Raw genomic sequence first — 22,062 nt, 5'->3', positions numbered from 1 at the left:
CTATTGATTGTAAAGGATCGGAAATTGTTTGCCAAGCAACGTTTAATCTTTCTGCAAGTTGTTTTTGAGTTTGACACGCATCTTCATCCAATAAGGCTTGTAATTGTTGGTCTTCAAACTTTTTCGGTTGACCTGAACGTTCTTTGTCTTTCACATCAAAATCATCACTTTAAAGCATTTAAACCAGCTTTCACAAGTATCTTGAGATGGAGCATGTTCACCATAAGCTTCCTGAAGTATATGATAACTCTCAGCAGCACTTTTCTTCAAAATAAAGTAATGAATTATAACTTCCCACAAATGCTCACTTTGTGGCATGAAATTCGATATTTTTAAGTGTAAAAATATGATGTTAACACCTTCAGCAAATTTGACATATGAAGTTTTGAAGCTTGTTGTCAATACAACAAAATAGCATATATATCAAATCACATATATATTAACATATGTGTAACTCCATCTATTGGGAAAAAATCCGCATTATTAACCAGTACACCTAGTACATTAGTTATTGTATTTTCAATTTGAGAATTTCCATATAATTCTTCATTTTATCTTTCTATCTTTCAATTCTTTATAAAAGTGTTCTCATTTAGTTATAGAAACATTTTTATTATAGCTTTAAGGCCCTTAGTTAGACAATTCTAATATCTGTGCCCTCTAGGCCTTAGATGCAAGTTGAGATATTTTCTGATTATTCCTATGCCAAGTAATTTTTTTTATTATATCCTGAACATCTTGATTATTTTATTATGCAACTCTGAGTCTTGTATAAATCTTACAAAAATGTTGATAATTTTATTTTGGCACAAAATTGACCTGTTTGATTTTAGGCTGCAAGTTCTTGACCAAGCTTCTATGGCGCGTGATTCCAATGGCAGTTGGGTTTTCAAAGCATCGGCATTGCTCTTTGAATCTGTCCCATATCCGTCTTAGACTGGGCCATAGACTATGTTATAGTTTAGTTCTCAAAATTTATATATGCTGTGTAAGGTCAGTTCCATTCATGCACACAGCTCAGGGTGGGCCCAGAAATTCATAATCAATCACAATGGGCTACTTTTCCAAGTCCTCTTTCTCTGTGATCTCCAGGGAACTTTCAATTTCATGGGGTTTTCCTTTTTGATATTCTGACCAAAGATCTGGGGCTTTAAAAAATGTTGCTTTGCTATTTCAGTGACTGGGGACAACCAATGGGAGGACAAAGAGAGATAAAAAGCAACATGACTGCCCTGGCCGGTGTGGCTAAGTTGGTTGAGCATTGTTCCATGCATCAAAAAGTCGCAGGTTCAATTCCTGGTAAGGGCCCATGCCCAGCTTGTGGGTTCAATCTCCGGTCGATGGGAGGCAACAGATCCATGTATCTCTTTCACATCTTTGTTTCTTTCTCTCTCTTTCTCTCCTGTCCTCTCTCTATTAAAGTAATAACATATTTTTTAAAAGAAAATAACAGGGCTTTGCCCCACTCTCTTGGGGCCTCAAATCCTCTAGCTCCCATTCCCGCCTCTGCTGCTGCTACTGCTACCACTACCACTTGATGGCTTGGTGGGGAGAGGGGTGGAATGTGAGAAATTAATTTAAAAACAAAAAGATAAACCATGGTTTGCCCCATTTTCTCTCAGTGTTAGGAATTCCCTGCACTGCTTTTTGAGCCAGAATGAGAGCTTTTCTTGGAGCTTGCTCTGCTCACATCCTAGTGCTCACTTAGGAGATTTGGGCTGCCTTAAGGTCATGGCAAAGGATACCAGAGGAGAAACGATGGTAAACTCACTGCTGATTTAGTGGTCCTTCCCATTCTGGTCATTTCCCCTAATCTACCAGCTGCTTTTTACTTCTCAGAGCTTTCAAATTCTGTCCATGCATTCTGTCCAAATGTGGTAGATGCAGTTAGTGGAGGGTACAGGGTGGAGTGTGCTTACTCCATCTCATCCAGAACAGAAGCCCAGAGGGCACCACGGACGCCATACTCCACGTTTGTCCTGTACAGCCGGACCAGGGAGATTGTTGCCTCCAAGCTGCTGCCATTGGCGTCGTGTCCGTTAGCATATTTAATAGTCACTCCCTTTGGGATGAGTTTGAGGTAGTCTGCCTTTACATCACAGGCTAATGGTGTGGCAAACCCTGGGGCCGGGGAATCCAGCACCGCTCCCGGTAGAACAATGTGAGGTGGCTGTTTCAACTTCAGGCTCATCTGGCTGATTTAGAGAAACTTTGGGACACCAGTAAAATGATGCTGAGATCAAATTAGGCATCTATCTGCCAGCTTGAAAATGACATGAGATAAAACCCTCCAATTGGGTATAATTTTTGTAGTTTTTATCATTAACTGCCACAGGTGTTTCACAGTAACAAGTGTGATGCAGTCCCACTGATAAGGGTTTCAAGTTCAAAGAAATACAGGTGCCCTGCCCTGACACTGCCTTGTGTGCACTAGGCAATGGGGCGTAGGATGGAAGTGGATGGCATTAATTGACGTGTGAGTGAGAGATATCACTTCCTCCCTTTTCCCCATACTGTGTCAGCAGGTTAGGGCATCTCTGCCCACTGAGAAGTAACATATATCTCTATGCCCATGACCTTGGTTTGCAAAAGTTCTTTGCTGTCAGTCTGACAACAGAAGTCTGTATTTCATCCTAGCCTCCATATTTATGGCATTGCTTTTTAGGACAGTGGATTGAATCAAGTCCCTCCTTTGACAAAGGAAGTATCATTTCTTAAGGAGTTTCTATGCATTTCTTGTTTTAGCTAAACTTTGGTAGTGAGATGGCCATTTATTTTAGTGGTTGGGTATTTTTTCTTCTCCTTGAATAGACTAGTGAGGAAAGAACGAGTGAGAGGGGAATTTTCTGTGCTCCTTTCAGAATTCAGATTAGGTATTAGACTTGACCATCCAAAGATCATGGCATGTATTTCCCTATTCAGATATACCCATGGACCACTGTGTTATCTAAATTTGCCAGCACAGCCCTCCCTCTGCCTGCCCTCCCTCCCTTGTACAGTGTGAGAGGACAGTTGTGTAGTTGTGCAGTCGGCCAAGGAATGGGTAGGAGAAGAGCTGTAAGACTGACTTAGCACATGATTTGTAGCAAGACCTTGGACTGATCACTCAACCTTTCTGAGCTTTATCTTCACCGTGAAAAGTGGTTGGAGACATCATCAGTGTAAGAATGCATCTAACCCCCGTCTTCCTTCTTAGGAGAAGGTGGTACTATTTGGGTTTCTGTTTGTGATGAGACTTGGGACTGGGTTTTGCTTGGGTCACTAATGGGAGAAGAAAGAAGGATGAGCTTAATATAAAGTTATCCTCTGGGGTGGCATGAAAGCATCCTTCCCTATAGTGCTTACAATTCTGTGTTGCCAACATCTTTGTAAATGACTAATGTTGGGGGAGGTCCCTGGAACTCTTTGTGGCGAGATAGAGTTAGCAGAATTTTCTGCTTGAATACATTTTCTAGGGCAGAGGCATTGTTCATCAGCTTAAGTGACCCTGGTCCTTTCAACTCCGCCAACCCCTCTGTCAGAACCCACCCCCGTCCTGGGGGCTGGAAGATTCTATCTGCTCAGACATGAGAAAGCTGGGATGCTGGGTGCATCTGTCTGGCTTTTCCCAGGCCTCTGAAGTGCATGGAGACGCTCTATTCTTTCCTTTATGTAATGAAAGCCCATCTAACAAGCGCAGCCTTGCCCGGGACAGAGCCTGTGCTGGCTTACCTGAGAGGAGACTGTGCTGGAATGAGTAACTTGTGAGAACTCAGAGAGCAGCAATCCCCTGGGTCCTGCCTGAAGGACTGAAACTGCTCATGACCAGTGAGCATAAGGACAGACAGGCCTCTCCCTGCCCAAACTGGACAGTCACAAGTCCTCTCTCTTCTTGCCTTGTACCACCTACAGGGTGAGGGCTAGTCTGGCAGCTTTCTGGGGATACTGAGCTATAACAAGTGCTAAACTGATTCCAGAAATCCAACAAGGAGAAAAATATGCCCTCCAGGACTGTTCTGAGAAGGCATACAATTAATTCATGGTTGAAAGGAATGCTTCAGTGAATTCTTTGGGGTCGGAGGGATGGGATCCCTTCTCCCAAGAGGCCTGTTCAGGCAACAACAGGTATTTTCTAACTTGCCTCCTAAGAAGATGAATCCACATAACCCCAGGCTTTCATTTTGCTGCAGGGAGTATGCAGAAGGGGGGTCTGGACTGAACTGCTGCGGCACGTAGAGGCTGAGGTCTCTTACCAGTGGTCAATCTTCTCTCTTATCTCCCCACCCGGTGCTCAGCCTCTCCTCCAAACACAATCTGAACAGGTATTTTTAGTGATAATGTTCGAACAAGCACCAGGTTACTAGCATGCCTATCCTGTGGACCAAGGATGCTCTAGGCATCAAATCAGTCTCGAGATGAGGCTGGAAACCAGGAGCAAAGCCATTTGCAGGGAAGGAGAAGGAGAGATAAGAACAGAGTGAAGGATGTGGGCAAGAGTCAAGTCCTGGAACCAGAAGGAGCTAATCCAGTCGGGGCTCCTCTCAGAAAGCCAGGCTGAGTCTTTCTACATCACTGTAAAGGTGCTGTCCACACATGGCTCTTCTTCTATTTTGGGAGACCATCATTTCCTCCAAATATTTAACCTATCTCTTATCATCGTACCTATTCAGAATGAACTTGCTGGCCATTGAGAGAGGCAGAAAGGAGGGAAGACATCCCAGAACACTGCTTTCTTCAGGAGACAGATTCAAGCTGCTTAGTGTTTCCCTTCAGGTTAGAGGATCATCTCATGACCAGCGATGTTCCAGGCTTTTCTAGAATCAGCTAAAAAATAGGAAGCCATGCATCACAAGCCCAACTTCTAACTGGCCTGTGTTCCTTGGAGTGAGCAGCAGGGATGTCATCATTGCCACCATCACCACCATCATTACCATTACCTTCACCGTCATCATCATTATCCCCATCCCCACCCCCATCATCATCACTCATTATTACTTAAAATGATAGCTGACATTTATAGAACATCTATAGGGTGCATACTCAATAAATGCCATCTTTTAGTGTGATCCAAACACCAGAGCACCTGGCACCTGGCACTGTGTTAAACACTTTCTGTGTCTCTCTTCATTTCAGCTGTCTTCCTCAGAGGTAGGTACCACCGTTGCTCTCATTTTGCAGGTGAGGGGATCGAGGTTTGGAGGGGTTACACAGGTTGCCCAGAGGCACTCGGTGAGGTTGGGATTTGAACCCAGAGCCTGAATGTACTTCTGTACTTTGTACATTGCTCCTGCACGCAGGATCATGGTCCCTCTGAAAAGGAAACTGCTACACCCAGCTAAATACCTCAGCAATTTATAGGCTGCCCGTTTTCAATTTCTGCACCAAATGTCTTTTTGATGAGGCCTAACTCCCACTCTTGGGAGCGGCAGAGGGGAATTTCTGAAGTCATTTCTAACTTCCTGTAAAAATATTCTCTAGCTGGCAAGAGATTTTCCAGATAACAATGAATACACAATAAAGCCGGTGCCTCTGCCTTGGATACCTGGCTCACAAATAACCCATTTGGCTCCCCCCATCACCCTGATACCTACCGCGAGCACAATTTATGCTCGCGGCCGGAATGGCTCTCTTCAGCCAGCAAGCAAAAGTTTATGGGCGAACCCTTTGCTCTGAAATGAAATCTGGTCTCTTTGGCTCGCCTTTATTAGGCCGTATTGTACAGCGATAGGAGACATAAGTATTCAGAATCTGCTGTCACTGGAACGGGACTGAGTTGGCAAGTGCTTTCATCCTCACACTCAGCACTGTGTCCTAAAATGGGAAAGTTGAATAGAAATTAGGGATACAAATGAGGGCCATTTTCTGAAACTTTATTTTTAATTGAATTAAATATAGCCACATTATTGTTCTCCTGTTACACAGCCCACATTGAAATGGAGACTATGCTATCAGTGGGGTCACTGGATCAATGGAGAGAGACTATGCTGATAAATCTGGATCCTTGAAATATTGTTTTGACTAATTACCACAGCAACCCAACCACTTGGATACCCATCTTGTACTTAATTAGCTACAATCTTGCTCTATCTGGCTCCAGTATTTAGTGATACTCTTGGAAGACATTCTTTTTCATCTCTAACTCAAATGCTTTGGCTGTGATTGATTCTCCTTAATCTCTGGTCCATAAGGGCATGATGGAAAATACTTGGTTGCTGTCCTTCACTGTCTTTGGGAATAGATCCTGGTACTCAGAGTGTGGTCCATGTTTGAGCAGCATCAATGTGTGGGGAGCTTGTCAGAAATGCAATTTTAGACCCCACCCCAGGACCACAGCATCAGAAACTGCATTTGTCTAAGACCTTGGGTGAGTCCCATGCACAATCACTGGACTCAGAGCCTCGGAAGACTAGTTAAAGAAGCTCTTAAAACGTGCCCCCTGGTGAGAAATCACCCCAACTGTTAACATCAGTGGATGCAGTGGGATTCTCGCCAAACTGCTAAAATTCTGAAGGTTCTGCAAAAGCATAAGCTACTCTAATGGTTTGTCTCATCCAAAGCAAGCTCATAATTCCTGTGCCGACTCCCATGCTTTTCAAACTTGTTTCATCTCCTCCTAGTTCTAAATATACAAATAAATAAGCCACCAATGGGTTATTTTTGGCCTCAATTTGAGAATTTAGAAGTAATGGCATTGCCAAATATAGTCTTTAATGGGCTCAGTCTATTTGCTGTTGCATTGTTGTTTGATTCCAATGTTGATTCATTGGAAACATCAGAATTTATAAAATGAAGACAAGGGACAAATGAAGGGAGAAGTCCCATGAGGAAGATAGCATGGGCCTGAGAAAGGAGGCTCCTCTCCGTAGGGGTGGCGGTGGGACTCCTCGCCAGCAGGATGAAGGACTTCAGTGAGGTTGCCGGTGATGCACCAGCTCCTGAGAGTTGCTTCTTTCAAATCCAAGCCTCCATGTTATTGGGTTTTGAATTTAGAAAACTGTAAGCCACTTGCTAATAAGTAGCCCAAGATGCTCTGTGATGACGAAATTGCTCAGAAGAATTTGCTTATGCCCAGAAGTTTTCTGGGAAGTTTAAAAAAGGACCCAATTACACGTGCTCCCTGTTTGATCTCAAGAATGAACAATTGTTCAGCATTTGGAGGCAGAGTAGGTTCATTCCATGGTCTGACTCTAAATGCTATGAAGAGATCGGTGCTTGTGATTAGATGCCTGGGGAAATGGTGCATGCCACTTTGTGTCTTCCTCCAGTTTTGTCTTGTTCAGTTCAGTTTAACAAATATTTAAGCACCTCTTACAAGGGACCGTGCTGCTTGTTCTAGAAGATGCAAAGTTCAGTGCACAAAGGAGGGGCTCATGTTCCCAGTTCTGCTTTCTTGTAGTTCTTATGAGCGGTTAGGAGACTCAAATGCTGTGATGGTGGCTTATGTAGGTACTGGCTGCTTCCTTTGGGCCAGGCAGTGTTCTGTGCATTCTACCTGGGTCATCTGTCCAGCCTACCAGCGTCCCTGGAGGTGGGCACCATCAGTGTTCCCGTTAAGGTGAGGTGGAGCACACCAGCTGGGGAAATGCAGAGCAGCCTAGCCAGTGAGGAGGCGCCTACTGCGAACTTTTAGGAAGCTGAACTTTGACCACTGGGAATGGCCATAGAGAGAGCTGTTGGTACAGAAGGATCAAGGGAGACGCCGTGGCGGGAAGCCAGGGAGAGCAAGGTTTGGATCGGCACTGCCCATCTCCATGAGCTGCTCCTTAGAAAGTGGGTTCTGTGACTAAACACCAAGTTTTCCCCCTGGAGACGTACACTTCATCCTAATGTGTTAAATACTCCAAGTATTGCCCTAAAAAATCCCATTTGACTGTGTTAAATCCAGTGCTTCCCAAATTTATTTCATCCATTCAAACATATCATTGAGCTACTACTATGATCCCTGCATTGTTCCAGGCACTGGAGATCCAGAAAAAATTTCTGCCTTCAAAATGGCCTCCATTTTAACGGGGACACCCTAGAACAGCCGTTCTCAACCTGTGGGTCGCGACCCCTTTGGGGGTTGAACGACCCTTTCACAGGAGTCGCCTAAGACCATCGGAAAACACATATATAATTACATATTGCTTTTGTGATTAATCACTATGCTTTAATTATGTTCAATTTGTAACAATGAAATTGGGGGTCACCACAACATGAGGAACTGTATTAAAGGGTCGCGGCATTAGGAAGGTTGAGAACCACTGCCCTAGAACCTGCTCTTCACCGACTCTTATGTTCAAGGTCACACCCGTTAGTCACTTACTTTGGAAAATCTTACTTGAGAACAATTCAACTCCACGGACCCCTGGGGAAACTGGGCAGGAAGGGTTGTGAGAGGGTGGCTAGCACCACCACAGGCCACAGGCGCCATCCCTGGAGGGTCCTGGGAACTGTTTGCTGCCCGCCTACCCAGAGATAAGGAAGAACACGAGAGGAGGCGCTTTGAAACTTACAGCAATTGGCAGATCGATTTGATATCCGTTGAATCTCATGATGAAAATGTTGGACTTGTACTTTGCATGTCTTGTCTTTTCATTTCTTTTTTCTTCTTCTTGTTTTGGAATTCGTTTTTGTTAGTTTTCCGAAGGTTTTGCCTGCAGAAGAATAGGTATTAGAAATAAAAATAAAAGCCTGGTCCCTCACCTCACGTGGGCTGAGGAGCTCTGTCCCGGGAAATCCCATGTGTGGGGCTGAAGTGTCGCCGGGAAGGTTGCTCAGCCTGCGGGAGAGCACGTACTCCTGCTCCCTCTACCAGGTTAGAATTGTTTTAGGGGTATTTTAAGAACCTTATTATTTGAAGCAAAAATGAGGATGCTGTTAACCATTAGCAGGATTGCAAAAACAAAGTTATATTTGGATAGACAGTAATTAGGCCAATCTTTAAAAAAGTCTGACATCTCTTAAGCATAAACACCTTTGCTACATTAGAGAAAAAAATAAGAGAGTAGAAGATCTTTTATGTATTGGGAAAAAAGCACCCATTTTCTGCCACATAAGTAACACTTTCTTAAATAATTTCTAAATAATTGTTCTTTAAAAATTTTTTTTTATTGATTTCAAAGAGGAAGGGAGAGGGAGAGAGATAGAGAAACATCAATGATGAGAGAGAATCATGGATCAGCCATCTCCTGCACACCCCCTACTGGGGATCAAGCCCAAAACCTGAGCATGTGCCCCGACCAGGAATCGAATCATGACCTCCTGATTCATAGGTGGATGTTCAACCACTGAGCTACGCCAGCGGGCAATAATTATTATTTTTAAAAGTTCTCATATCATGCTTCCTGCTAACCATTCTTTTACCTCCAGTCCCTCTGGCACTTTTTGTTTCTTCTGAAATAATCTGGGCTGGGGAACATAGTGGGGAAATGCCATGTACGCTAATGCTTTGTGGTGTGGTCTGTTCTCTCTCTAAATACCTCAGATGGATTCATTTTTTTCATAATGTGTGATGGAAGAAATCTTATTTGATAGTCTGCAGCCCACTAGTCTGGGAATAAGAGACTTGGCTCACGTCTACCCCAAAATGTGTCTTTGGAGTTGTTTATTTATTCGTCCAGCGCTCAAGCAACCAGTTATCTGGCATTCCATCATCAAATCTCAAATAATTTGTTTTAATTGACATTGTCCTGAAGCCTTTGGAAAAATCCGAGATCCTTTTTTCTTGCCCTCACATTCTGGACAATGCAGTCTGAAATGGGCTATAATTGAGAGATGCCAAATGGTTATGGAGTCCCCAGCGTGCAATGCTGCTATCGGAAGGGCCGCCGACCTGCATTCATATCCAAGGACAGGCGTGGTGGGCAATTTGGCACAAGAAAGAAACATATTCTGAAAGGTGCACAGTACCACTCATTCCCCATCTCTTCTGCACCTTTCCTTTGATTTCAACTGGATCACCAGTTTCCCCCACCCTCAGAAAGCGGTGCATGGAGGCAGTCCCTGTCCCTCCACCTGTGAGGACTTAAGTGAGCAAAATTCAAACGTGTTGTTTTTTAGTTCAAATGTGTTGCTTTTCAATTCTGTGAGTTGGTTTGGGGGGGGGGGGGGCTGTAATTATACTGAAGAACGTAGAGGCTGGGAAGGGAGAGAGAAAGAGAGAGCCGCATGCCCATGGATAACAACTGGGGCACGTTTGTTAACATGGGGACTTAGAAGGAAACAAAGGAGAGACAGAACCCAGCTGCCCAGAGATAAAGTCTTCTCAACATTCAGTTGCCCTCAGCATCGTTCTTTCCAGCAAGAGACCCTTAGATGCAGCGTGAAAGCAGATGTGTCCCAGGGACAGAGCGCGCTCGTGCTGCTGAAGGAGGGGACAGTGACCCCACTCATTTTAGTCACCAGCCACACACTCATCAGCCCGGAGCCCAGAAATGCTGCTTCCATTTATAATTGTCATCAGAGGCCTGACACTTCCTATGGACTCTCTCTCTCTCTCATAAATATGTTTTGATGGGATCTAAGGTACATTGGCCAGTTGATGTTAGTGCACTGTTTTAGATTGTCACACTATAAAGACTGTCACATTATAAGAGGAAGAATATTAGCTGAGAATTTAGATACATTTTTTAAAAAATTATAAATGTATCCCTGGCTGGTTTGGCTCAGTGGATAGAGTGTGGGCCTGTAGACTGAAAGGTCTCAGGTTCGATTCCAGTCAAGGGCATGTACCTTGGTTGCGGACACATCCCCAATAGGGGGTGTGCAGGAGGTAACTGATCAATGTTTCTCTCTCATCGATGTTTCTAACTCTCTATACCTCTCCTTTCCTCTCTGTGAAAAATCAATAAAATATATATTTTTTAAAAATTATAAATGTAACAACAACCTGCTATTAGACTGGCCTCCTACTACCAGTTTTGGGCAATGTTCAAGTGTGCGTTACGACTCACCTCTTCTTATTGCAGCTATTAAAATAACGGTCATTGGTTTTCGTAGTTCCTTTCAGTTCATTGTTTTTGATGTACACAATAGAACATATATTTGGATTAAAACAGTGTGCTTGTTTTCAATTAAACATGGATTGGAATGTGATCATCTTTGGAATTATTTAGATGACTCTGGAGGTAGGGATAGACTTTTACAAAATTATTTGGCTGCAATCAACATGGTTATCCTGACTCATTGCTGGAACAGAAATCATGATCCTTGTAACGCAGCCCAGCCTGGATGGTTGATTCTCCACATTCACCGGGCTGTTAACATTGGAGAAACATAGTTTCACGCTAATCAGGGAAAGCATAAAATAGAAAAGGTGTCATTACCGACCAGTCATTAGTAACACGTGCAGAATTGGAATCAAGAAGGTGTTCCTTCCTCCAGAGCCAAGGCGGATGGTTCCAGTTGGAAGGTGCCTTTGATGACGGAGCCATCAGCCCATGGACTGGTGGACAGCCATTTTCTTGGGGGTGGAACTCACTGGTTGAAAAATTAGATAATGAAGGGCCAATGAATAAGACTGTGAGAAGTGTAGACGAGCTGGCCAGTGGCTCGATTCCTTTTCTCCCCGAGGAGTCTGTGGGTTTTTGATGCACAGGTCACCCACGCATCTTTCTAGGTGCTTTTCTGGAACAGCTGGAGTTTGATGGGACAGGCGGAGGACAACTTGCTGCCTCAGGCAATGTTTTGCCTTTGACAGATTGCTGAGTGACTGGCAAATTAATTTTGGCGCCTTTCCCTAAGTCGTTTTGGTCCCATTCCTTCATTTTTTCTGCAGGGAAGTGTTCACATTGCAGTTAAAAATACGTTGACAACACAGATGTGGAGAACAGCATGTACTATTTTAGGAAAGAACTGGAGGCTGGGATGGTTCCATTGTATAGAAGAGATGCTGTCATGCTGAGAGGAAGCCTGAAGTCTTCCAGCTTGAAGCAAGATCATTGTTACTCCTGCTGACCTCTGCCAAAGTCATGGGTTCCAGGGTTTAGGATTTTGAATCTTGGAGGGTGTTCTGATCTGATATTTTCCCCTTAGGTGCTTATATGCAGAAAGTCTTTCCTGGCCCATAAACTTTAGCATCACTGCTTTCCTATATTGACCCTGTCATTTCTAGCAAGAGGTAATATGGTAGGTGATTAAGAACATGAACTCTGGCCCTACCTGGTTTGGCTCAGTGGATAGAGCATCAGCCTGCAGACTGAAGGGTCCTGGGTTCAATTCTGGTCAAGGGCACAAGCCTGGGGTTGTGGGCTTGATCCCCAGTAGGGGGCGTGCAGGAGGCAGCCAATCAATGATTCTCTCTCATCATTGATGTTTCTATCTCTCTCTCCCTCTCCCTTTCTCTCTGAAATCAATTATATATATATGAAAGAACATGAACTCTGAATCCTGTTTGTCCCACTCATTGCATTGTGACCTTAAGTGGGTTACTTAAGCTCTCTGTGCCTCAGTGTTGTCCTTTGCTAAAGGTGAATCATAATGACGAAACTCACTGTACCCTCTCTAGATCTCTTTGTACACTGGCCTTTCCTCTGTGTTAACCACAGTGTCTTAAACTGGACATATTTTACACTTACTTTTCCTTTCCTGAGAATGCATCTCATTGCTGCTGACAAAGATAAAAGGGACCTTCACTTTTTTTTTTTTTCACTTTTTCTTTTCCATACTAAGTCAGAGATGCCATGCTTGAGACACAGAAAGGCGAACCTGAATAAGAAGTTACCATTGATACCCTGGTCTGGGGATGTGGAGTGAGGTTCTGCTATCTGCGTCGGTGACACACTGCAGTGTCATAGGCTGGGTGCTTGCACCTGCCTCTCCTGATGGGACTGCTGGTGCCTGTCCTTGTTCCATCACAACTTGTCATTCTTGCCCCTAAGGATTAAAGCATCTCCGTAGTAGTGAATTACTGATTCTTCTGTTCTTATGTGGTACATATGGTTTTTAAACAAATTTAATTGTGATAAGAATATATAACATAAAATTTACCATCTTAACCATTTTAAGTGGTTTTTTTTTGGGGGGTGGGGGGGGGTTATTGTTTCTTTTCTCTGTGTGTGAAACATTTATCAGAAACCAGAAAACATGTTGACCCATTCCTATGGAAACAGTGTTAAAGACGTGGAAACCTGGTTTATGAATTTAGACTCCTCTGCTTGTATACTGAGAACTCACTGCTACCATATCCTCACTGTAGATACAACCTGAGAGTCTGCATAACAAGAGGCATTTTGCTTTCCAGAAAGTTAGGTATATTTTTTCCAGCTTTTTTGACTTTTGGTCCTTAAGCATTTCAAATCAGCCACAAAGGCAGACTTGCAGAAAAAGAAATGTGTAGAAAGTCAGTCAAAGTCAGATATTTTGGTCAAATATATCATAGCTAGATATAGCTGGTGCTTTTTCTGGAAAGAGAAAAAATATGGGGAAATAAATACTGGTTTAAATTGATTTTGTCAGTAACTAGAACAGGTCCTGAGATACTTAATATGCTCAACAAATATTTGCTGAATGAACAAATCAGTGAAACAAATGATTTTTGCTAAGTTCAAAACAAACACACATAATACTGTTGTTGCACAAAGAATCTGTTTCTACTTTCAAAAGTTTAGTGACTAACCTAAAATAAAATTTGGTCCAAAGAGTAGTTCCATTAGAACACAGAGGCATGAAATTCCTGACCATACCTAAACGGACAATATGGAAACCACATTAATTGAGGAATTACCTCCAATAATAAAAAACGATTGAGATAAAGGTTCATTTCATTATTTTTGAAACTCACTGTAATATTTAAATTAGCAACATGTGGAACACATTATAAAAGGAATGTCCCTGCCCTGGCCAGATGGCTCAGTTGATTGGAGTGTTATCCTCTACCCCAAAAAGATTGTGGGTTCCATTCCCGGTCAGGGCACACACCTTGGCTGCAGGTTCAATCATTGGGGGTGCATTCAGGAGGTGCATATGGAAGGCAAAGGATAGATGTTTCTCTCTCACATTGATATTGCTCTCTCTCTCAAACCAATAAACATATCCTCGGGTGATGATTAAACAAATAAATAAATAAATGTCCCTGCTAAAAGAACAAGCCAAATTCTTATTAGAATACAATTTGCTCTTATAAAGTTCTATGACTTACCATTGGCATTCCCCCATATGCTATCTTATTTACCAATAAAACGTTTTGATGGTATAGTGCCCCAAATGTTCTATATTTCAAATTATTTACTAAAGACTGGGCTTTCTTCAGGTTAGTTGGAATTAATGATATTTGCTTATAAAAGCAGGCATACCTTTTATGTGAGAAAAAAAAGTTGAAATCTTATGATTTGAGGAAATCAGAAAGTTTGTGCTTAGGCTCAACACATTGCAGCTAATTTTTGAAAATCATACAGTTTAGCAGTAGAAATGGTTGAGTGCCTTGTTTTTAAAAGACCCCACTCTGGGGAAGACCGATTTGGAGATAAACAGCCGGCACCCAGCAGTGGTGCATGGCTAATGTGGAACGCGTGGGAGTAGGTTAGAAGCAGCTCCCACTAATGAGGTTAACCAACACAATCTAATCACCCAGACTGAGCACGAAGCAGGCAAACAGCCTAGAAGCAGGGAGCATTCAATTTATTTCTAAATTATTTCTGGTTTGCTTTTTTTTTTGTATTCCACAGTGTCACCAAGTAGGTGGTAGGTGTTCATTTCCCTCTGTTTCCAAGTCTCTTTCAATTTCAAACATTGAAGTTCCCTAGTTAACTTACTGTTGAACTGTCGGCAAGATGCTTTTTCATTCAACATCTGCGCAAGAATTATTAAGAACCACTTCTTGTTGGCTGGGAAGTCCCCCTCATCCTGCCCCTTATCGAACCTCCAGTGGCAATGAACTTGGGAGGCAGCATCTCACAGAGACCCAAGGACACAGCCTGCCTGCCTGCATGGGGAACGATGAGATCCCCAAACTCCCAGAGTGGCTAAGCATTCTTGTTGTTACTCACTTTATAATTTTTAAAGATTGATTCCATGGTAAAAAATTTTTTTCAGAAATTCTTAGCATGAAGAAGGTTGTTGGGAAAACCAGTTAAACTTGATTAATCAGGCAACGCCCCCCCCTCCCCCCCCCCCCGCGCCCCACATTTTAATGAAAATTTTGGTAAGACCTCTCTGAAGCTACATTTTATGCTTTGTGGTATTCAGTATAGCGTTGGGAAAATCTCCCCCCTCAAAGTAGAAATAGGTGTATTGTTTCATTGTAATATAAATATGCTCATTGTAAAAGCCTTCAGACAATAGGGAAATCTATAGAGAAAAAGTGTCCTTGTATATCTCAGTGTTTTGGTATAAAGCTTTCTACATTTTCCCATGGCTTTACAAGCATTCAGATAATTATAGGGTATTTAAAAAAACACAGGATCAGACTATACACACTATTTAGAGTGCCCTTTTACGTAATTTCTATATTCACATATACATTTTTATCATACCTTTTCATTCTTTGTATTTCACACGTGCCATTTTTGGTTCTTTCCAATTTTTTGTGAATAGAAAGGATGTTCTTATACATGTGTCTTTATATACTTGCCTCCGTGTATCTTTGCTATGAATACTTAAAATGGAATTGTGTAAGAGAATGTGGACTTTTATCAATATTGATAACAATTGTAAAATTGCTCTCCCCAAAAAACCACATCGGTTTACCTGCCCGCCGATACGGCAGTGAGCGCTCATGCCTCTACACCATTGGGAATCGACAGGTTGAAAAAGAAGTGTGCTAGCCTGTGATTTCAGGGCCATGGAAAGCTTCACCTGGGCGACCTGCTTATGTTCCTGGCTGTTGAGGAAGGTCAATATCGCATACCCAGTGCGTGCATTTGTTTCCAGAATGGTAGAACTCAAGTTCTCCTTGTATAGCCTTCTGCCAATATCTCAAACCCTCCTCTTGCTCTTCTCCTTCAGATTGAGGAAGACACGTGGCAGAAATACTACTTGGAAGGAGTCTCCAATGAAATGTACACAGAGTATCTCTCCAGTGCCTTCGTGGGTCTGTCCTTCCCTACTGTTTGTGAGTAAGTGACCATACTCATATGCTCCTCGGGCCTCAGGGATATTCACTGGGTCCCCCTCAGGAAAGATGCCCACCTCTGCCCAGCACAGTGGGGACACTGGACACTTGGGGACTGTGTCCTATGGGCTCTGCCGTGGGCAGTGAATGGGAAGGTGGGTCGCTGAATGGTCTCCGCTTGGGGGACTTCTGCTGGCCATACTTTTCCCTCCAGTCCTGAGGATCTCAGGCATGGTCCATCATTTGCACTAAATTAGGAACTGCATTTTCCTGCAGATCTTGAATTATGCTCCCTTGATGCAGGCGCATTTATGAAGGGGAGGTGTGAACCCAAGTCTCTTTGATTTTACTAGCAAATCTCCCTAGCCCCTTGATGAAAGGATTTTTAATCTCTTTCACTTAAGTCAGGTCATAGAGACATCAGAGAAGCCACTGTTCCAAGTGCCTTCTTGATTTGCTAAGGAAATGCAGAGCCACAGGTACCAGAAAGAGACCTTGAAAAAGTCCCCAACATGGACAACTATTATGTTACAACTAGAGGCCCAATACATGAGATTCATGCAAGGGGTTTGACCCTCGCAGCCCCGGCTTCATCCAGAAGGTCATCTGGATGGTCATCCTACCGTTCAGTCTAATTAGCATATTAGCTCTTTATTATATAGGATAGTAGGAAGGCTCAGCTTCTCCTGACCCTGGCTCAGCAGGACGGATTTGACAAGGGCAGCCCCAGCCATAGATAGAACAGGTGTCACCTAAGGGGTGTGACCTTAAGAGCTTCAGGTGTCCCAGATCCCAAGAAACTTCCACCACCAGGACGATGCCTCAAATCCCCCCGTAGGATCTCAGACGCTGGGTTTAAGTCAAACAGGGGCTTTGTTCCCTGTGAAGACACCAACTCCCTGGAAGCGTTGAAACATTCAGCCTGATCCATTGACCCCTTAGCAAGGGCTCTGATAAGCTGTCTCTGATACCAACTGGAAAGAAACGGGGGAATCTGGGAGCCATTGGAAGAAAAGCTGCTCCCTTGTGCTGTCTGCCTGCCTAGACACCACACAGATCCTCTGGAAAGGAAGATCTGAGGAGGGGGCTCTCAGCTTCCCCTGGCTCAGTCCTATTCTGTGCACTGTGGGATTTACCTGGAGATGCCTGTCAGTGAACACAGCAGGTGCACTCTGTCTGTCCCTGGCCCAGACCCTGAGCAATCCTGAGTGGTTTGGCTGTTGACTGAAATTTCTCACCCTGTCTCTATGCGAAAGTTTAAATGCTAAATGGACTGGAAAAGTGAATAGGTAATTGATTCGGAAGAAGTTATTTTCTGAGAATGGTTGCCCTGTTGTAACTCCCATGGTCTCCTGTCTCTGAAAGCGATTTCTCTCTGAAACAGAAAGACATTAACCATTCAGAGGCGCTGGCCCTGCAGCACTGAGGCCGTCCCTGGGGACTTTCTCCACCTTGGAGCTGGGCCCGCCTAGCACAGGAAGCGCTGAGAATTCGGGACTTCCAATAGGAGCTGGCTCTATGAATAGCAGCTGTGGCCTCCCTTGCCTGGAGGAGGGGTAGTGTGGGCACACCGCAAGGCTGAGGGCTCCTATGGCGTGGGAGGCATTGGCAGGGAGTCTTCCAAGCCCTTTCCTTGGTGGTTGATGTTCCCTGGCTTGACCTGTGTTTGCATCGAACATGAGTGCGCCCTTGAAAGCCTGCCTTCTCCCTGCTTCTCTGCTACTCCTGGGAACCAAATCAGAGCACAGGCATGCTGACCTGTAGGGGTAGGGCTGCTCTCCCTGGAAGCGGCTAAATGCGACCATCAATTTGCCCACTACAGTATTTCATTTTTTTACAAAAAGTTAATTGCCAGAATTTCAAAATAGAAGTATTTTACATAAAAAGTAGGTTTTGGCCTCTTCTGAAAATCTGATGATCCAACACAGGACTTGCATTTCCCCCGAGTGCTACTGGCTCTAGTTTGCTGTAGGGGAGGTTTTGTGCAGGCCCTCCCGGCCCTGACCACCTACCCGAGGCCAGGTCTGCATTTCCAGCCCAGTCCTGGCCTGTGGACACCGGAGCCTGCATCGCTGACCCACAGGGCAGCGTGAAACCTCACTGCCCTTCGGAGCCAGCTGAAGAGCCGTACACTGGTGGCTGCTGAAAATCCTTCCCTCGATTGATTTTCAAGTTTAGAACATGTCCCGAGGAGGAGCGAAGCCCTCCGACACGCCTTGTTGTCAGAGAATTTAGTATTTGTTCGGTACAGAGTCTGGAACACAATAAAACAAAAACCGTCTGATGTGAATGAGAATGTGTTCAACTTAGTGCCATTATTCGTTTAACACAACGATACGGCAGAGGTAGAAATAATCAATAAAGGAAGGACATTTAATGAGATTTAGGAACATCCCAAAACATTGAAGCTCTCCTCAAGCATTTGATTATCTAGAGGCTTAATTATCTGTGTTTTCTACTTTAAATTAAACAAAAGCCATAATTCAAAGTTACCAGCAGTTTAATGATAACACTCTTCAATTCAGGTTAATTAAAGCACAGCCGTAATTAGAGTGTAGTGTTGTATATCACCGGGCAGGCGCATACGTATTTTCATTACAGTAAGAATTGGCTACTCAATTTCAAGATGACATAAAGGATGCCAAAGTATATTTTAAGCTGCTTCATGTAGACAAAAAAGAATTGGGGGATATTCTGGGTGTAATAAAGCACAGATCAAATACACAGATTTTCAGAGCGGTTGCTGTAATTATGCACCACATTAAAACAATAGGCAGCACATAACATCTTAAAGCATAAAAGCAATAAATGCTCTCCCCTCAGGCTGGCAGAATGCCCCTCTGCAGGGTGGGATTGCAACACAGGAGAGCTCGCTGCTATCTTAGAAGCTGAGAGAGTCATTCTGGGGAAAGACAAGGGGGCAGGATAAAGGGGTGAAATTCAAGGTCTTTCCCCAAGAGAACAGAATGCTGGAGGAAGAGAGGCAGGCGGGGCAGAAGGCCCCCCAAGGCAAGCTTTTTAAAAATCTCAAGTGGAGAGATGCTCTCTCTTGGCCTAGGGAGGTGCAGCAATAGACGTTGACTTCTGGGCCTCAGCTTTGTTCCAAAAACAGTAACTAATTTAGATAAAATGCAATATCATTTCTAAATATTTCAGTTACATCTTCTCATTGAATCCTCATAATAGTTCTGTGATTCAGTGTCACGATCCCTGGTTTATACACTGAACACGTTGATGCCCCTTCCCACGCCACCTCGCAGACAAGTTGCAGACCCGGTGTTCCGACGTGGGGCCTTGTGCGATGGGGAGCAGCTTCGAGTAGTTGCTAGATGAGGGCTGGCTAATTAAGAATCTCCTGGGAGCTTATTAGATGGAGAGGTTTCTAGGCTATATCTTCAGATTTTAGTATCTGGGGTAAGGCCCCCACATTTGCATTTTTTACAAACAAATCAGGTGATTCTGATACAAAGTTTGATGGCTGGGAACCCTCATGGTCCCCACCCCTCCACACCACAGACTGGGGTAACCTCTCTTATTCCCCACTTTGGGCTCAGACACTGGAATGTTTCTCTCTGATTTTAGCCCAAGCCTAGAGGCATGGGTGGGCGTCATCATGAAGCTAAGAGTCAGGCCTTAGTGTGTGCTTCCTTGCCATCCTTCCTTCTCCGCACAGGGTGTCCTGCACTCTCCAGGGACATGGGAAGGAGGCTGCGCTCTTGCATGCCAGGCAGACCACCGACTGCTCTCCCCACTCCCTATGCTGAATCCAGATCAGTACAGCAAAACAACGTGGAGTTCCAAAACCGTAATGCTCTGGGTTATGTTTCCATGCGGGATCATAACAGCAATTTTAGGCTGGGGAGAACAGATACACACTAAATGCAGAGAAGCCCAGAGGAAGTTCAGGTTGCACCACTCAGAGCTGCCTCTTGGCCTCGTTGGAGGTCATGGTGGGCATGTCCTGGACCTTCCCCAGAATGTCCTTCAGATGTTCCTTTTAGGGGCCAGCACCTCCTGAGCATTTCCCCTTGGTTTTGCATAGCTGGCTTGTTCCTGGGCCCATGTGGCAGCAAGATCAAGGCAAAGGAGCTTGGGGATCTAAAGGAGAGGGTGCCATCCATTGTTGTCTGAACACCAGAAAACCACTCACTCTCTTTCCCTCCCACTCCCCACCGTCCTCAGCAGGTGACTGGACTGTGCAGGTGGCTGGGGTATGAAAGCAAGGGGCTAGGGTATGAGGCCATATTTCCTAGGGAAGTGCCCTGCCCTTGAGCAGTTTACATAATAGGATGTTGTGTGATGCCATGCAGTGTGAGCTATGGAGTTGCTGGATACATGATTTGGGACGAACTATTTGATTTATGCATACCTCCTCCCTTTGACCGTTACCAGCTGCCTGACCTGGGACTCGGTGTTTACCCCCAGTTTCCTCATCTCTGAAAGAGGAATGGCATTACTTATCTCTCAGAACCAGCTAATGTCCTTTTCCCCTCTTCCACCTCTCCATGTCTTCCCACCCCCCACTCTGTCCTGCCCCATCAAAGATGATGGAAGCACAGAGGAAGAAAAGAATTACCCTGGCATTCTCAGGTTATATCTACCCCTCCCCTTTAGAAAATTCTGCCATCAGTCACCAGCCAACCATTGAGTAGATATTTTATGAATGTGCTATGTTAGTGCCAGTGTGCTAGGCCTGGTGCTATCTCTAGAGGAGCCTGCAATTAGATTTGATCAAATATATGCACAGTAAAAGATTAATAACAATAGTTATAAATGCCAAGAAAAGGGTTCTGTTTCCCTATAGCGGCTGCCTTCTGAGAGTTTGCAGTCTGGTGAAGGAAACTAATCCCATCCACAGAGACAGCTGAGCATCTATTGATGAGTGTTTGTTGGATGGATCTACACAAAGGAGGACAGATGCTCAGAGTCACAGGGAGACAGAGCTTCCTGGAGGCTGGGCTGACCAGGATAAGCTTCCTGGAAGCGATGGCACTTGATCTGTGCCTTGTAAGGATAATGGATTCTGAGAGAGAAAGAGGGAAGAGGGGATGCTAAGAGGCATGGAATCGGGAGGCTAGGAGGCACCCAGTACCACACAGAACTCCCTCAGCACTCTGGGCTCTTTGAGATTTCCCCAGGAGAGCAGATTGGTTTCCCCTTTAGATGAGAGGAGGAGAGGCAGCAGAGATCTTTGCTTAAAAAATATATTTTTATTGATTTTTAGAGAAAGAGGAAGGGAGAAGGATAGAGAGATAGAAACATGGTTGAGAGAGCAACATTATCAATTGGCTACCTCTTCACATCCCGAGTCTGCAAACCAATCATGTGCCCAGACTGGGAATCGAACCAGCAACCTCCTGGTTTCTGGGTCGATGCTCAACCGCTGAGCCACTTTGACTGGGCAAAGCAGATATGTTTTGACACTGATGTTTTCAGGAGGAAACCGTGATAGTGATTTTCTCATGAGAACTAGCAAATACGAGGATACACCCTTGCCTCCAGGGAGGAGAGTGAGGGCCCAGGGGAGCGGAGGGCGCGGGCAGCCCCCGAGGAAGCCATAGATGCCCAGGCTTGGCCGCAAGAACACCACCTCACTGTGAACATAGCAATCCGTCATTCATCACTTACAAAATGTAAAAGCTTAATTGTATCAGGCTTTACAGCTCAGAGGGGATTAGGACCAAAGACGGATTTACAGTATAGCGGGCCTCCCTCCGTCCCCCTGTGGCTGTGCAGCAACTAAGATTCAGGTGTGATGCGGAGAATTTAGTGCCTGGGAAACTTGGAGTTCTTGATCAGGTCTCCGCTGTGCTAATGGGTGGGAGCTGTGCCCTCAAGCCCGGCTCAAACGCACGCGGCTGCTCCTGAGCTGGGTTCAGACAGCTTGGAGGCTGGGGCGATGCTCCATCCCCTTCCACCTGCAGCTGGGGTCCTAACTTTCAGGAAGTCATGCTCTTACCCTGTGTTGTTCTGCGCAGGCAGGTCTTTCCACAGAAGCCACTTGGGGAAGCCTAAGCCATCAGACCTCCTGGAGGAAGCTGGGTCTTCTGCCC

The 22,062-nt window shown here is 44.5% G+C and overlaps 1 protein-coding gene across 1 annotated transcript in view; it reads left to right on the top strand.

Moving 5' to 3' along the window:
* KCNMA1 (potassium calcium-activated channel subfamily M alpha 1) overlaps positions 1–22,062 on the top strand; it is a 672,109-nt gene that overhangs the window by 514,459 nt on the left and 135,588 nt on the right. Inside the window, exon 16 of the mRNA XM_070433250.1 lies at positions 15,904–16,013. Coding sequence (XP_070289351.1) covers positions 15,904–16,013 — 110 coding nt within the window. The remainder of the gene's footprint in view (positions 1–15,903; positions 16,014–22,062) is intronic.

The sequence above is a fragment of the Myotis yumanensis genome, unplaced genomic scaffold (genome assembly GCF_028538775.1).
Source record: "Myotis yumanensis isolate MYYU_CA2020_CCGP unplaced genomic scaffold, mMyoYum1.0.hap1 SCAF_13, whole genome shotgun sequence".
Classification (NCBI taxonomy): domain Eukaryota; kingdom Metazoa; phylum Chordata; class Mammalia; order Chiroptera; family Vespertilionidae; genus Myotis; species Myotis yumanensis.
This window is presented reverse-complemented; position numbering and strand designations above follow the sequence as displayed.